Source organism: Tamandua tetradactyla, chromosome 5 (genome assembly GCF_023851605.1).
Source record: "Tamandua tetradactyla isolate mTamTet1 chromosome 5, mTamTet1.pri, whole genome shotgun sequence".
Classification (NCBI taxonomy): Eukaryota; Metazoa; Chordata; class Mammalia; order Pilosa; family Myrmecophagidae; genus Tamandua; species Tamandua tetradactyla.
The window spans coordinates 31153047-31169072 of NC_135331.1; the positions used below are offsets into that span (position 1 = coordinate 31153047).

General features: G+C 43.2%; 1 protein-coding gene across 12 annotated transcripts in view; it reads right to left on the reverse strand.

Annotated features, from left to right (window-relative positions):
- SFI1 (SFI1 centrin binding protein) overlaps window positions 1-16026 on the reverse strand; it is a 130853-nt gene that overhangs the window by 15834 nt on the left and 98993 nt on the right. For all 12 annotated transcript variants that reach the window (XM_077160487.1, XM_077160489.1, XM_077160488.1 and 9 more), the window contains 5 exons: window positions 14664-14730; window positions 11201-11331; window positions 1814-1895; window positions 1097-1275; window positions 272-347 (listed from right to left, as the gene is read on the reverse strand). In XM_077160487.1, coding sequence (XP_077016602.1) covers window positions 272-347; window positions 1097-1275; window positions 1814-1895; window positions 11201-11331; window positions 14664-14730 — 535 coding nt within the window. The remainder of the gene's footprint in view (window positions 1-271; window positions 348-1096; window positions 1276-1813; window positions 1896-11200; window positions 11332-14663; window positions 14731-16026) is intronic.

A 16026-nucleotide genomic window follows, 5' to 3' on the forward strand; every position in this document is an offset into this window, starting at 1 on the left:
AATCAATGTCAGCGCAAACATTTTTCCCCTGAGTAGCATCCCCAAAAATGGATGGATGGGGGAGTTTCAGACTCAGCAAGTTCAGAAACTTACTGAAAGGAAAAAGGGAACTTGGAGCCAATCATCTCACAGATTGGGTTACCACGTCTCCATCTTCGTGCCCATCCCCTCCCTAAGTGTGGACGCAGGTGGTTTCCTTGGGACGGCTGAGGAACCCAAGGTCTGCTCTGAGTCACACCACACACGGCTCCACCTGTGCAAAAGGCCTTACCTCCCTCCACCTGCTCCAGGCCCAACGCAGGAGCCGCACCACGTTGAACACTGCAGCCCGGGACATCCCCATCTTCCTGCGGAGAGGCAGGGCAGAGGTCAGAGCTGGGGCCATCTCGACCAGACTCCCATTGCAGTCCCTGGCTCCTGCTTGCTCAAAGTTTTTGGGGGAAATCAAGGACTTCTTTGAAAACACCTGACAAATGATGTGAATGCTGCCCCCTAGACAAGTACACACATAATCAAATTTTTGTGAATAACTCCAACTGCCTCTAAAGCACATTCACGCGCCATGTTAAAGCCCCCACCAAGAAGGGGATTCAAAGGATAATGTGTCCAGAGACACGTGTGGGGCCCTCCGACCACAGAGTGGATACAGAAGGTACCGGAGCAGGACAGTCCCTGCCATGGACACAAGAGCCATGTGTTCTGCCCCTACTAATCATGTGGGGTGGTGAAAAAGGCCACAGCTCACGCTCAGGCTGCAGTGGCTCATCCTGGGCGGCCAGTTATCCAAACTAGGCCCATCCACCTTGTCCCTGGCAGTGGTCATTTCCTGCTGACTAAGGGAGAATCCATGCAGGATGGAGCTGGTGGATGGGACTCCCAGGATTCACAGAGCACTTCTGCCCCCAGGCAGGTTCCTGGGGCTGGGAGCTCCCCCAGCACCCCACCTCCCACCTCTGTCAATACAGCCCTGGTTTTACTTAAATTGCTTAGGGTTGGACTTCAATGACTCAGGCTACTGCAGCCCTTGAGACAAGCATCCCAGGCTGCAGGCACTACTACCACGACCAAAAAAGCTTGGCCAGCCTGGGCCACTTACTCTGTCCTGAGCTGTTGAGCACTCTCCTTCCAGGTACAGAAAGTTTTCCGGAGCTGCCAGTGGCAGTGGTGGGCACAGGCCATTGCCTCCCACCGCTGTTCCTGGCAATGGGCCGCCACCTGCTGGCGCCAGGTAGACCAGGACCTTTGCAAAAGCTGCCGCTCTGCATGCAGGACTGCCTGAGGGAGGGAGAGAGCAGGTGGCTCAGGTGGAGGGGGCGGGGGAGGGCAGAGTACAGAAGCCAGAGGAGACTCGACAGGCCGACAGGCCGAGAATAAAGGCCCTGGTAGAGGAGGAGCGTGTGCAGTGTCCTCGTCCAGAAGCAGGTGGCAAACTGCCCTGACAGAGGAAACAGGAGCAGACGTGCAGACTTCCTGTCTTGTGTGGATGGAATGGAGCAATGTACACAAGGGCCGCAGCACATTGATCACAGAGTGGGGAGAGAAAGCTGTGTTGCAGAAATGCTTTTAACAAGGATGGACTCAGCAAGTGGGTCCCAGCTTCATCCTCACTTTCCCGGGTTTTCTGGTTTAACAGGAAGTTTACTCAAGACTTTACTAAAGTGGAAAAAGGTGCAAAAAGCCAAGAGCTCATAGGTGTGGGTCTGGGTTGCACGTGATTTCCTGAGCGGATTGTGGGGGTTGGGGCGTACTGAGTGCAAAGGCCCACAATGAGCACTGCCCGTCCCTGGGCACCCCCTCTGGAAAAGCCACTTACCATTCTCTCTGCCAAGCGGTTTTCTCGACACAGAAACATCTTCTGACACCAAACAGCAAATACTTGCTTCCTTACCAGCTCCCTAGAATAACCAATGGGTAATAGTGAAGTTCTTAAAACAAAACTCGCCCACAGAACTAGAAGTTCCAAGTAATTAGCCTTTTCTTCTAGTGAGCTATTGTAAGAGAGGTGAATAGGCTTAGGTGGAGAAGAAATGAAATAAAGGAAAAGGAGGGGAAGCAGACAGCAATTATTTAAACCCCCTTGGCACTCTTCGAGCTATTTCTGGTATCAGCTGAGTATTTATCTGGCAGGAACAGGACTGAGATGCTGAGACCCTGGCTTTTCCCTGAGTCAACGTTTAGTGACAGTACCTGGAGCTGCCTGGGGAGCCACTGGACACTCACTGTCCACCTTGCCGTGAGGAGCTGGGGCTTACAGAGAAGATACGAGGGTCCTGAAACAGCCCTTCTAGAATGGCCTCGAGAGAAGGGGAGAAGCCACGTGGAAGCTCGGGGGAAGAAGAGATGATCACATCCACCGGGAGGGAACAAATGAGTCCAAGGTTTCAAAGGTAGAAAGAAGAGTGATGGATCACAGGAGGCATTATGTGAATTTTATACCTATTAGCCAATTTTAAAAATCAATTAAAAAAATCATGGCCTCAGCAGAGGATCAGAGCCAGACTACCCTGGCTCCAACGCGGGCTCTGTAACTCCTCCGGAAGGGACTTTGGACAACTCCCTTTAATTCTCTGCGCCTCGGTTTGTCATGTGCAGAGAGGAGGATCCTGAAGAGACCACTGTGCGATGAAGTGGCAGGAGGTTTGCACAGCTTTGAGCTCGGAGCAGTGCACAAACCCAGCCAACCCCTTCCTCCCTCCTCTTCCTCTCACAGGGGGAACTTAAGAGCAAGAGGAAGGGGCCTCGGGGTCTGCCAGCCTCTGTCTGGAATCTACACTGCAAGTGACAGAACCGCACTCTGGTGGGCGCCGCAGGCGTGGCACGAGCAGCAGGAGAAAACGGGGCCACGCCTCCTCAGGCTGTTGGGAGGCTGAAATGGGTTCATTTTAGTCACAGAGCAGGGAGGGAGATCTGTGTTTCAGAGATACTTTTAACAAGGAGGGAGACAACGGTAGCTCCTCATTACATCCTCATTTTTCCAGTTTCCCTTGTTGAACAGTTTATTGTAATTAAGACTTTACCAAACTGGAAAGAGGCCAAACAAATGGAAGCCAGAGGAAAGCTCATAACTGCAGCCTGGGGAGCATGAGGCTCGTGGATGAAAACCTCTCCATCCTGCTGAGCCCGGCCAGGCTGGTCCCCTAGGAATGACTGGGAGAGCCGGCTACAAACAGATTCCAAGAGCCCACCCCCAAGGCTGACTGAGTGGGTCTGAGCTGGGCTCAAGATCCATATTTTTCTTGTTTTCCAGGGGCATTCAATAGGAGGCTAGGTTTGGGAGACACCACATCGTCACTTCTGCTCACTCTTAAGGGAATCAAATCCTGCTAAAGCAGCGCTGGGATGACTGATCCACAGTCATGAAGGGCTACAGACCAGCAAAGCCACGAGGGCCGGTGGGTGCTGGGGGTAGATGGCTTGCCTGGCATTGAACACTGGCACAGTAACTGGTACTGGAATTGCACTTCAGCTGTAAACTACACAACGGGACAAGATACACGAGGCAACTGTGTTCAGGCACCAGACAAAAAGCAGTGTAGGACCACATCCCCATGACCTCTGAGAAATGGGGAGCATGCACGGTGAGACCCTTGGCCCCCCACCGACTCTCTGCTGGGAGGCACTTTCTGGACAGAGTAGTTGTGGGGAGGGCACCCAAGCAGAGCATGTCTGTGGGGGCAGAGACTGGCATTCACGATGGCTAATGGGGCTGGCAGATTTCTGGAAAAGGGGGAGCTGAGCAGAGGGGAATACCCAGAATTCTGCTTGGGAGCCTTCAGATGAGAGCCGAGCTGGTGCCACTCAAGACTCCACAAGGTCTACTAGAGAGAGGAGCTGCTGCAGGGCAAATAACCGAATAGAAATTCCAGAGGGTGGAGGGGAGTAGAAGAGAGTGCTCCACCGCAGCCAGAGTGGGGCTGCTTTGCCAAGAACCCCAGAGCCCAGAGCGCTAAGCCTCGGGGGCAACAGCCATGCCTAGATAAGGGCCCTAGCACCTGTAACAAAATTTTAAAAGACCCACACAGAGAAAGAATAAAACCAAACACGATAGAACCAACAGGAACTACTAGAAAAGGGATCACTGCCAACCAGGACAAAACACAGCATCTTTTTAAAGGAAGACCACAAAATCCACACTCAACAAATACAATGTATCATCCACAAATGATTAAACATGTGGCCCAAAAAGATGATCTAAGCTTCCACCTTAAGTAAAAAAAGAAAAGCAAATTAAACTTAAATAAGTTGGAAGAAGGAAAAATAGAGAGGTAAAATCAATGAAATAAAAATAAATAATAGAGGGTGGGCCATGGTGGCTCAGCAGACAGAGTTCTTGCCTGCCACACCGGAGACCTGGGTTTGATTCCCAGTGTCTGACCATGTTAAAAAAAAATTGTTAAAAAAAAAAAAGGATTAATAGAACTGATGAATCTCAAGCAAGACTGATCAAGAAAAAAAGAGAAAATACTCAAATTCTACAGACATTAAGAGGATAATAAGGTACCATCATGAACTGTCGCATACCAATTAGACAATTTAGATGAAATGAGGATTCCTTAAGAGACAGAGCTTGCCAAGACTGATGCCAAAAAAGAGAGACATTCTGAATAGCTTTATATCCATGTACAAAATTAAATCCATAGTCAAAAATCTTCTCATATGGGCGGGCCACGGTGACTCAGCATGTAGAGTTCTTGCCTGCCATGCTGGAGATGCGGGTTCGATTCCCGGTGCCTGCCCGTGTTAAAAAAAAAAACAAAAAAACAAAACCTTCCCATAAAGAAATGTCCAGGTCCAGATGATTTCACTAATACATTTCACCAAACATTTAAGGAATAACTAATACCAATCTTTCAGAAAACAAAGCACAAAATTTAAAGAAAATAAAACTACAGATCAACATCCATCATGAAAGAAAATGCAATAATCCTTTAACAAAATATTAACAGATCAAAAATCAGTGACATGCAAAAGGATAAGTGTAAATGTGGGGTTTATCTCAGGAAGACAGGGCTGTTTTAACATTTGAAAATCAAGAAAAACCACATGATCTTCTCAACAGATGTAGCAAAAACATTTGGCAAAATTCACCCCATTTGTATTAAAAACTCTCAATAAACTAAGAATAGAACATTCTCAGTCTAATAAACAGTGTCTATGAAGACCCTATAGTATTGTTGCTTTTTTTTTTTTTACTCAGTGGTAAACTATTGAATGCTTTTCCTTTTCCCCTAAAATTGGGAAAAAGGCAAGTATGTTTCCTCTTACCACTTTTGTTCACCTTTGTAATGGAGGTCCTCATCAGTGCAATAACAGGGAAATAGATTAGAAAGGCTAAATAAAGAAAAGCCATCTTTATCTGGATATGACGTGATTGTTTATGTTAAAAAATGTGATCTAAAAAAAGAGAGAGACTACAAGAACTAATAAGGGAATCTAGCAAGGTCACAGGATACAGGCATCAATTATATTTTTATAAACTAGGAACAAATGATTAGATATAAATTGGAGATACAATTCCATTCATTGTAACATCAAAAAACAAAATATCTAGGAATAAATTTAACAAAATATATACACAACCTTTTTACTAAACAACGCTGAGAAAAATTAAAGAAAACCTAAGTAAATGGAGTGACATACTGTGTTCATTTATTGAAAGTCTCGATACTGTTTAAATGTTCATTCTCCCTGAACTGATCTATAGAAATTCAGTGAAATCCCAGCAGGACTTTTACACAGAAGATGACAACTTGATTCTAAAATTTTCCTGGGAATACATAAAGTTGAATTCCTGATTTCAAAGATTAGACAGATAGAGTAATCAAGATGGTATGGTATTGGCGAAAGGATAAATAAATAAATGGGAACAGACAAGAAGGTCCAGAAATAGATACAAACTTACGTGGTCAATTGGATTTCAGGCTATTTAATGGGGGAAACGGGAAGTTTTTCAACAAACAGGGCTGGAAAAACCTGATAAACGTACGGGAAACAAATGACTTCTACCGTATTCCACACACGGAAAATCATTTCAGATCACCACAGACCTAAATGTAAATGCTAAAACTATAATACTTCTAGAGAACATGTAGCAAAATATCTTTTGAGATCTTGAAGTAGAGAAATATTTCTTAGAAAGGATCCCCAAATCATTAACCATGAAATAAAAAAAACAGGATAAATTGGACTATAAATTGGATTGTACTTCTGGTCATCAAAAATACTGTTAATTATATAAAACCAGCTACACTGCTTTCAATAGAGAAAATGCTAAGAAAATGAAAAGGTAAGCCACAGACTGGAAGAAAATATTTTCAATATGTATCTCCCACAAAGAACTTGTATCCGGAATATGAAAAGACCTCCTATAAGTTAATAATTGCAAAAAGACTGGGGGGGGGGGTGGAACTAGCTGATGTTCTGGAGAGGCTGGCACCTCTGCGTTTCAGGAACTATCTGGCTTAGGAACCCATCTGGAGTCTGTAGGTTTCTAGAAAGTAATCATAGTGCATGATACCTTTTCAGAGTCTCGTATAAAGCCCTAGGTGTTTTTATGGTCGACAAGAATGGTTTTGGTTGGGGTTTGGCAAACTATGATAAGTAGTAACGTCTAGCTGAAGTTTGCATAAGAGCAGCCTCTCGACTCTGTTAGAACTCTCTCAGTCATTGATACTCTATTAGTTACACTTCTCTTCCCCTTTTGGTCCGATGGCATGATCAATCCCATAGTGCCAGGGCCAGGCTCATCCCTGGGAGTCATCTCCCATGTCGTCAGGGAGACTTGAGAGACAGAGAAACAATAGAGGTTTACTGGAAGCAATTCTTAGGCATGACTATAGGTAGTCTAAGCTTCTCCACTACATAAACCAGCTTCCCAAGAGCAAACTTCAAAATCAAGGGCTTGATTATCAGAAAAAAAAAAAAAAGACAAGTGCTGTAGAGGATGTGGAGAAAGAGGCACACTTATCCACTGCTGGTGGGAATGTAAAATGGTACAACCGCTGTGGAAGGCAGTCTGGCGGTTCCTCAGGAAGCTAAGTAGAGAACCGCCATATGATCCAGCAATTCCATTACTAGTTATATATTCAGAGGACCTGAGAGCAAGGACACAAACGGACATTTGCACACCGATGTTTATAACAGCATTATTTACAGTTGCCAAGAGATGGAAACACCCTAAATATCCATCAATGGACGAGTATCTAAACAAGCTGTGGATGGAATATTACACGGCTGCCAGAATAAAGTCATGAAGATGTAACAACGTGGATGAATTTTGAGGACATTATGTTGAGTGAGATTAGCCAGAAACAAAAGGACAAATATGTATGGTCTCACTAATTTGAACTAACATTAATAAGTAACCTTTGAGAACTGAAGTTAAGGACAGAGGTTATTAGGAGACAGAGATAGGGTAGAGATTGGGCAATTGGTGCTGAATGAATACAGACTATACAACTGATTATAAAACTCAGAAATGGATAGCACTAAACTGCCTGATTGTAGCAAAATAATATAAGTACTGAATGAAGCTGAATGTGAATATGATTGAGGGAGAAGGACTAGGGGCACATATGAAACCAGGAGGAAAGACAGAGGGATAAAGACTGAGACAGCATAATTTAGGAATGCCTAGACTGGACAATGATAGTGATTAAATGTACAAACAAAAAAAAATGCTTTTGCAAGAGGGAGAATAAATGAACGTCAACACTGTAATGTGCTGAAAATAGATGGTATACCAGAAAAAGTACAGTCAATGCAAACTAGGGTTTATAGTAAACAGTAACATTGTACCATTCTTCCACTGAATGTAATAAAGGCATTACACCAAAACTAAATGTCAACAGGTGGGGTGCGTAGAGGAGGAATATGGATTCTTTGTGGAAGAAAAGGAAATGTCTTCATATAGGTTATGCTGGTGAAGGCATGTTCATGATAATTTAGGTTGGGTTGTATGATGTGTGTATAAAACTGTTCCAAAGTGAACAGAGAAAGACAAGTGCTAGAGAAAATCAGAGAAAGAGACGTACCTACTCACTGTCAGTAGGGAAACTGAGAGGTGCAGCCCCTTGGAGGGCAGTGTGGTGGTTCCACGGGAGGCTAGGGGTGGGGTTGCCAAATAATCCTGGAACCCCACTGCTCAGTACAGACCAGGAAGAACTGGGTGTAGGAACACGAATGGAGATTTGCACACTGGTGTTTATGGCAGCAGTGCTCCCAATTTGCAATGAATGGAGGTGGCCTAAGGGCACAACAACTCCGGACTGGAAGATGGAACTGTGGTGTATACATACAATGGACTACTGAGCAGCCGCAAGAAGGAATGAAGTTGTGAGGCATGCAAATGCTACTAGGTGGATGAACCTTAAGGACTTTCTTTATGTTGAATGAAATGTCAGAAACAAAAAGACAAATATTATCATGCCTCATTCATATGGACTAACTACAATATAAAAACTCGGAGGATTGAAGTCCAAAGCATGGGTTATCAGGTTGGGCCTACTGTAAAGAGTCCTAGATTGTAAGCTGTTACAGCAGTCATATATCGTCATATATATTCAGGAGTTGTAACTATCATTTCTAAATTCTGAGATACTGAGCTGTTTGTTTATAACCTGGTTGTCCCCAGAAACTTTGGATATTTACGTGACAAATAAGACTTAGAGCTCTGAAGCCATGAAAGTCAGCAGTACCCTATACAGGAAAAAGTGTTCAGACTTCAAGTAGAGATATGAATGAAGCTGATCTGGGTAGGATTAAGGTATATCAGAATACAGGGTAAAGGTTGATATCATCCATATTTCAAAATTTCAACTTCTGTGTGAGACCAAACAGAGATGTTTATTTGGTGCAAAATTTATATTTTGGTTAGTGCATTTTCTAATTTAACTTGTATGGTCGGTTTAGTTCAACACTATAGTTACATGGAATCTTGAATACGGCATGAGATTTTGTTCACTTGTCCAGTTAGTGTGATACCCTGATATATCCCAGAGTAATCTGGGTAGTAAATAAAGAGGTATTTGCAAGGTCCCCTTGGGCAACTGGGGAGAAAGGAGGAAATATTCAACTTCCCCACTTGGAGAATTTCTGATACTCTTACAGGCAGTGGGGCCAAGCCCTTGATCTTGGGGTTTGCCCCTATGAAACTTATTCTTGCAAAGGATAGACCAAGCCTCATTAAAATTAGGTCCAGGAGTCACCACCAGAGAACCTCTTTTGTTGCTCAGATGCGGCCTCTCTCTCTAAGCCAGCATGGTAAGTAAACTCACTGCCCCCACCCCCACCCCGCCACATGGGACATGACGCTGAGGGGTGTAAATCTCCTGGGCAATGTGGGACAGAAATCCCAGGATGAGCCAGGACCCATCATCAAGGGATTGAGAAAGCCCTCTTGAGCAAAAGGGGGGAAGAGAGAAATGAGACAAAATGAAGTTTAGTAGCTGAGAGATTTCAAACAGAGTTGAGAGGTTATCCCGGAGGTTATTCTTCTGCATCACATAGCTATCCCCTTATTAGTTTATGGTGTATTGGAGTGGCTGGAGGGAAGTACCTGACTGAATAAAGATACGACTCTTACAATGTGACTGTGGGATTGTGAAAACCCTGTGTCTGTTGCTCCTGTTATCCAGGGTATGAACAGATGAGTAAAAAAATACGGATGAAAAAATAAATAATAGGGGGACAAAGATCAAAATAAATTGGGTAGATGGAAACACTAGAGGTCAATGAGAGGGAGGGATAAGTGGTTTGGGATGTCTGAGTTTTTTCTTTTCTCTTTTTATTTCTTTTTCTGGACTGATGCAAATGTCCTAAAAAATAATCATGGTGATGAATACACAACTATGTGATGATATGGTGAGCCACTGATTGTATACCACGTATGGAATGTATATGTATGAAGATTTATCAATAAAAATATTAAAAAAAAAAAAAAAGATCAAGGGCTTGGCCTGCTGACTTGGGATTCCCTGATCTTTCTTTATTTCTTTTTTTTGTATACTCTATGATGGGGGTACAGTTCATTCTTTATCCATGTGAGTATCCCCTTATTGCAGCATCATTTGTTGAATTTATTTGTTTGTTTGTTTAGGAAGTGCATGGCCTGGGATGTTCTTTCTTTTTTAAAATTAAAAAAATTCATTGATTTTTCTCATTTTTTAAAATTAGAGAAGTTATCAACAGAAAAATCACACAGAAAGTACAGAATTCCCCTCTATACACACACAAACACATGCAGTTTTCCCTATAATAACGTTTTGCATCAAGTGGTACCTTTGATACAATTGATGAAGCTATATTGTAATTATATTATTAACTATAGTCCATCTTAATGGTTTCTTTTGTGTCGGTCTTTATCTCCCCACAAATATTTAAAGGTGCTACAAAATCATGAAAAATATAATCTTCTTGATCCAGTAGAAAATACCCAGACTCTGGAATCAGAAATCTCAGGTTAAACCAGGCTCTGCCAATGACTGCTGAGGGAACCATGGCAGGTCATTTACCATCTGAACATGTTTTCTCAGCTGTTAAAGGGGTTCCTAACTCAGGACTGCTGTGAGAATGAAATAATTAAGTCAGATGATGATGTCATAAGGCTGACTGAGCTTACATATTTGTTTCCTTGCTTTCTCCCTCTGCAGGACATCTATCACCATGGGAGACACAGAGCCACTAAAAGTGTCTCCACTAAAAGTGTCCCACCAGTGTAGTAAGGCCCAGCTAAGCGTAAATTCACTGCTGAGGGAGCTAAAAAGATGCAGATTTGCTCCTTGCCCTTGCAAATTTTCAAAAAGCCTGGTGGAGCAGAAGAAGAGCCAAGGGTTTCAGAGAAATCTCACCTGAGAATGCCTGCCAAGGTGATGCAACGTCCTGGCGCATTTGCATTTGGACCCCAAAGGCTAGCAGGCAGTTTCAACTGCATGCGGTGCAGCTGTAATGAGGGCAGGGGTGGAAAGCCCAGGCTCTGTTTTGAAAGTACATGTGGCAAAGATGGGACAACATTTTTCCTAGGGGAAACACGGGCTGCTTTTTCCTGCTAGATTAAAGCAATGAGCCCACATTACTGAGAAACCAGGAGGAACCAGGGCCTGGAGGCTGGGAGGCTAATAAAAGGCAAAGCCAAGGGGCTGCATGGTCGGCAACGTGGGGCTCAAGGTGCCCGCCCAGCGTGGATGGGTGCTGTGCAGCTTACCTGTGAAAGTGTGTTGCTCTTGCTTTAAGGACACTTTCCCGCTGGTGCCACTGCCAGAGTCTTCTCCATGCCCGGAAGGCAGCAGGCAGGGTTTGCTGTTGGAAATGACCATCTGCTCTGGTCTGCAGCAGCTAAAGTAAAGCAAGAAATGAATCATCTTTATTTTTATTTCACATTGTAACAACATGACCTTTTGGGGTCATGCCATACCCTTGAGGGAAGGTTACTTCCTACGTAATAAAATTGATGAAAATCATTATTTTAAATCTTTGCCAAGATTAGAGGTAAAAACAAAATATGAAAGGTAAAAATGTTTCATTTCTTTAATGAAAAGTAAAGCAATCTTTTTAGATATTTATTTCATATATATATTTATCTGATTTTTTTTTTTATGACATAGGTTCATCTCCACTGCCCATTTTACTGAGTGTCAGTATTTAACTCTGTGTTATGCACGGGCTTTTTGAACCTTAGGAAATCTGATCCTTTGTCATGTCAGTTATAAATATTTTTCTCACCCTGTAATATGCTGTTAATTTTTATTATAGTGTTTATCATACAGAATCTCTAAACTTTTATGTAATTATAAAAGGTAACTATTTTGTTCATGTATGAGCAGGAAAACAGACAACTAATATAAGAATATATATATATATGATCTAAAACTTAATGGGGAAAAAAGCATATTTGTATATTTAATGGTTTTTAAAACATGGCTGCAATTTCCTTGATACTCCTTCACTGAGAAGTGAAGTGTCCCCTTCCCTTCAAACCTGGGGTGAGCTAGTGGCTGTTTTGACTAATAGTGTGGCGAAAGTGAGGCTACGTGACCCCGAGGCTAGGTCAGAAAGGGTCAGAAAGCTTCTGCTTGTCTGCTGGAACACCCCCTTTTGGAGCCCCGAGCTGCAGCGTACTAGGTCTAACGCTGAAACCACTCATTGCAGGGGCTCTATGGAAGCATGCTGGTGAACCACCCCCCGGAGCCCAGCCTCCAAGTCAGCCCAGCCCAGAATCCAGACATGTGAGTGAAGATGCTCTCAGCTCTTTTCCATTCAAAGCTTCCCAGCTGAGGTCCAGAAGTCCCAGAGCAGACACATCCCCATGAAGTCCAGGCTCAATTTCTGACCCACAATACTCATAGGCATAATAAAATGGTTGTTGGTTTCTGCCATTAATTTGGGGTGATTTGTTATGTAACAATAGGTAGCCACAGATAATTGGAACAGCGGGGATATTTGTGTGTATGTGTGATTATATGGGTACATGTGCTCCCGCCTACACAGCAGGAAAAAGAGAACAGGTTTACTCATTAAAATGTCATCTTAGTGCAAGTGTTCCAGGAAATTATTATGATGAATAAGCAACCATGTGATGATACTGTGAATTACTGATTATATATGTAGAACGGAATGATCACATGTTAATGTTTTAGTTCGTTTATTAATTTTTTAAATTAATAAACAAATAAATTTTAAAAATATATATTTTAAAAATTCACCCTCTTAAAAAAATTTTTTTAAATGTCATCTTAGGAGGCAAGGTTACAGGTGCTTTTATTTTTATGTACTTCTTACATTTTCTATAATGTCTGTATACTGCTTTTCTTTTTAATTTTTTATTATGGGCACTTATAAACATAAATAAAATTAGAAACAACAGGACAATGAATTCCTCTGAATCTATTGCACAGCTTCAACCACTAGCAAACGTTGTACGATTTTATATAAATACATGTTACTTTTTAAAAAGAAAAAAACCCACAATACTATTTTTATCTTTTTCTAAAATGAAAGAAGTGCTGTGTTCCGGGGACATCCAAACTGAGAGACAACATACAGACTGTTAGCAAAAGATTTAACAACAATCCCACCAGGTTGTGCTCCTACTGGTTCCCAGACCTTTTATGATGCCCTTGAAAAGAGGCCACACCGGGCAGTGAGGGAGATAAGAGCATTCACCCTGACACTCTGCCCAATGCCGGGCCCCTAAGAGATCCTCTGCTTCTGTTCCACCTCAAATAAACACAACTTTTCAACCCAGGCACTCACAGCCTTTATCTAAGGCACTTTCCTACATGAGCTGGCATGAACTGAATTAAGAGAACATATGCAACGTCCTTTTAGAAATAACCACATAAGCCCAAGGGATGTTAAAAAACACAGTGACCCTAAGCATTCTCCACACAAAACCCAAGCCAGGCCCTGGGTTAGAACTATCCAGCCTCTGAGAATCAAGACGATGACTGGGAAAACCTCTGAAGCAATCAATGGCATTTGGTTGGTTGCTGGTATGTGCGTTCATTCATTCACCCGAATATCAGTCAGCAGTTGCTCTATGCCAAGCACAGTGCTGGGCTAAGGAGATGAAAGACAGGATGTACCCTCCAGGAGCTCGCAGTCTGGCAGGAGAGGCAGGAAAGCAAACTATGTAAGGAATACGCTGATAAAGGTATGCACCAGGGCTGGGTTGGGGACAAGGTAATGCCCGGGCTGCAGGGTAGGGAGGGAGGAATGAGAACTCCAGGTACACTGAGAAGCAGTATAGCACAGAGCAGGCGCAGGAAACATAACTGGTCAGAGTGGAGATGTGAAAGAACACGGTGGGATCAGGTAAAGATGGACAGATGGATAGGGACCAGGGCCCAAAGAAGTGTGTTCACCTTGCTATTTGGATGCTATCCCCAAAATATGGGGAGCCAGCCAAAATCTTTGGGAGGTGGGAGGTAGTACAACCACGGCTGGGGAGCAGTTCGGTTTTTGTTTCCCACTGTCTCACTGCCAGGGATGGCCTGAAAGTGGCGTGTATAGCCCACTTCCCGGTGCAATGTCCCTGCAGACCTCATCAACTAAGCAGACGCCCACGCGCCTGGATGTGAACTCCAGGTCCTCCTTAGTCCAGCTGCCCTCAATCATTAGATCACACTTATTTGGCACCTGGGTGCTTAAAAACCCTGTAAAAATGGGAGTCTGGTCTACTTTTTATCCTCAGAGCTTAGCAGTGTCTGATGAAGAGCAGTTGCTCGATAAATATTTCTTACATGAAACTGAACCCTTCCATGTCCGTCTTCACTAACTCATCATCCTGAATTCCATCTCCCCCCACACTGTGAGGGTCCCTACGCCTCATGTTATTTAGCACTGGGATACAGCACTTATGCTCTAGACCTTTCCCCGTATCTCATGAAGACTTCACTGGGTGCAAGCAGGCTAACTAATATAATTTCTGAATCTGAGGAAAGATGTGATGGCTGATAAAGAGCTTGTTACTTTTGGTTCACAGCAGGCGAAGGAACCTGGGAGTTGAGCCAACTTTTAGACACTGTAAGTGAGCACTGTGAGAAATACCTTTGAGCTTTAATAGCACCCCCTCTTCCAAGTCAGAAGCACAGGCCTTTTCTAAGAATCTTTCCAAAGCCAAAGGACATTAAGGCAGCTGACCCACCAGCTATGAAAGCACTCCATACCTGCTTGTGCTGCCTCTTCTGAGTGTACTGTAACCACGATTTGACACACTTGTGTAGCAATGTCACCCTGAAATTAAACAGAGAATACCAATTAATTACTTCCCATGTTCAACAACTTTGTATTTTGTACAAAATTGTGTCTTGTTTGCAAGGCAGGTAAAGCCAGGGATAGTTACTTCGTGAGAATTAAAAGGAACTTCCAGGCCTTACTAGTTTCATTCTACGAGGGAAATGAGACCCTGATGTCTACCACACAATCAGTCAAACCCTTATCTTTGGCTGTGCTGGTATGCCTAAAAATTTTAAGACCTTTCTTGTAAAGCTCACCAGACAACCAAACACCGCATTTCTAGAACTTAGGAAATGTGTATGAAATCCCCCCAAATGTGCTGAACTTTCTGGTTTTATGGCCAAACTCTGGGGCATGCTTAGGACCATCTGGACCTGAGATATTAGGCTCCCTTTTGCATAGTGATATTGAGAGTGAGAGCCACATTCCATTTTTTGTAAACCTGGATTGAGAATAAAGATGTACCTTGATAACTCTGAATTGAGTCCATTAAACACTGAGATTCTCACTGGCTCAGTAAAAATGCTCCAAAATTGGATCTAAAACTATGCAATTAAATTGATTACACTGTTAGAAGGAGGGAAATGCTGCTTTTATGTCATTGCTAAAAAAGAAGTGAGGGGCAACATCCTGTCTTTTAAAACAATAAGCTGTGTTTTACTTTCACTTAAGACCACATATTACAAACATGTGGCTTAATGGTAATAAGTAATCATAAATGTTGCTCTCACGGGAATAAGAATAGTCCAGAAGAGAGACCACTTTCTAAGAAGTAAGGGTCATTGCTGCCCTCCTCCACTAAGATGAGAACCGTGATTTCCTGCAAAGGGCCTGGGGATGGGCCACAGGAGACTTACAGAGTGACTGCAACCACCTCTTCATGGTGGTGGGAACTTCAAGGGTATTCATGATCAAAAGGAAAGATGAACAAGACATTAAGTGAAAAAGTACACTGCAAAACAGATGGATGGCATGACTGCACTAGGGGAAGGGAGGGTATATTAACTATTTCTGGCAGCAAGAAACTTAATGGTGGTTACCTCTGAGGAGTAAGACTGAGGAGTTGGAGGGAGGAAACTCACGCAACTTTTTCCACTTTTTACCTTCCTTCCTATCCACTCTGAATTTCCTCATGGACATGTTGTGCTTATGTTTGTTTATTTTAACTGAATGACTAACTTTAAAAACTTGAGGTCATGTTCTACACCTCTCAAGGCTTAGCCACATTCACCTGGCCTCATCGTTCCCTTGACAACTGATCGTTGACCACAGGGCATAAATTCTAAGACCGGA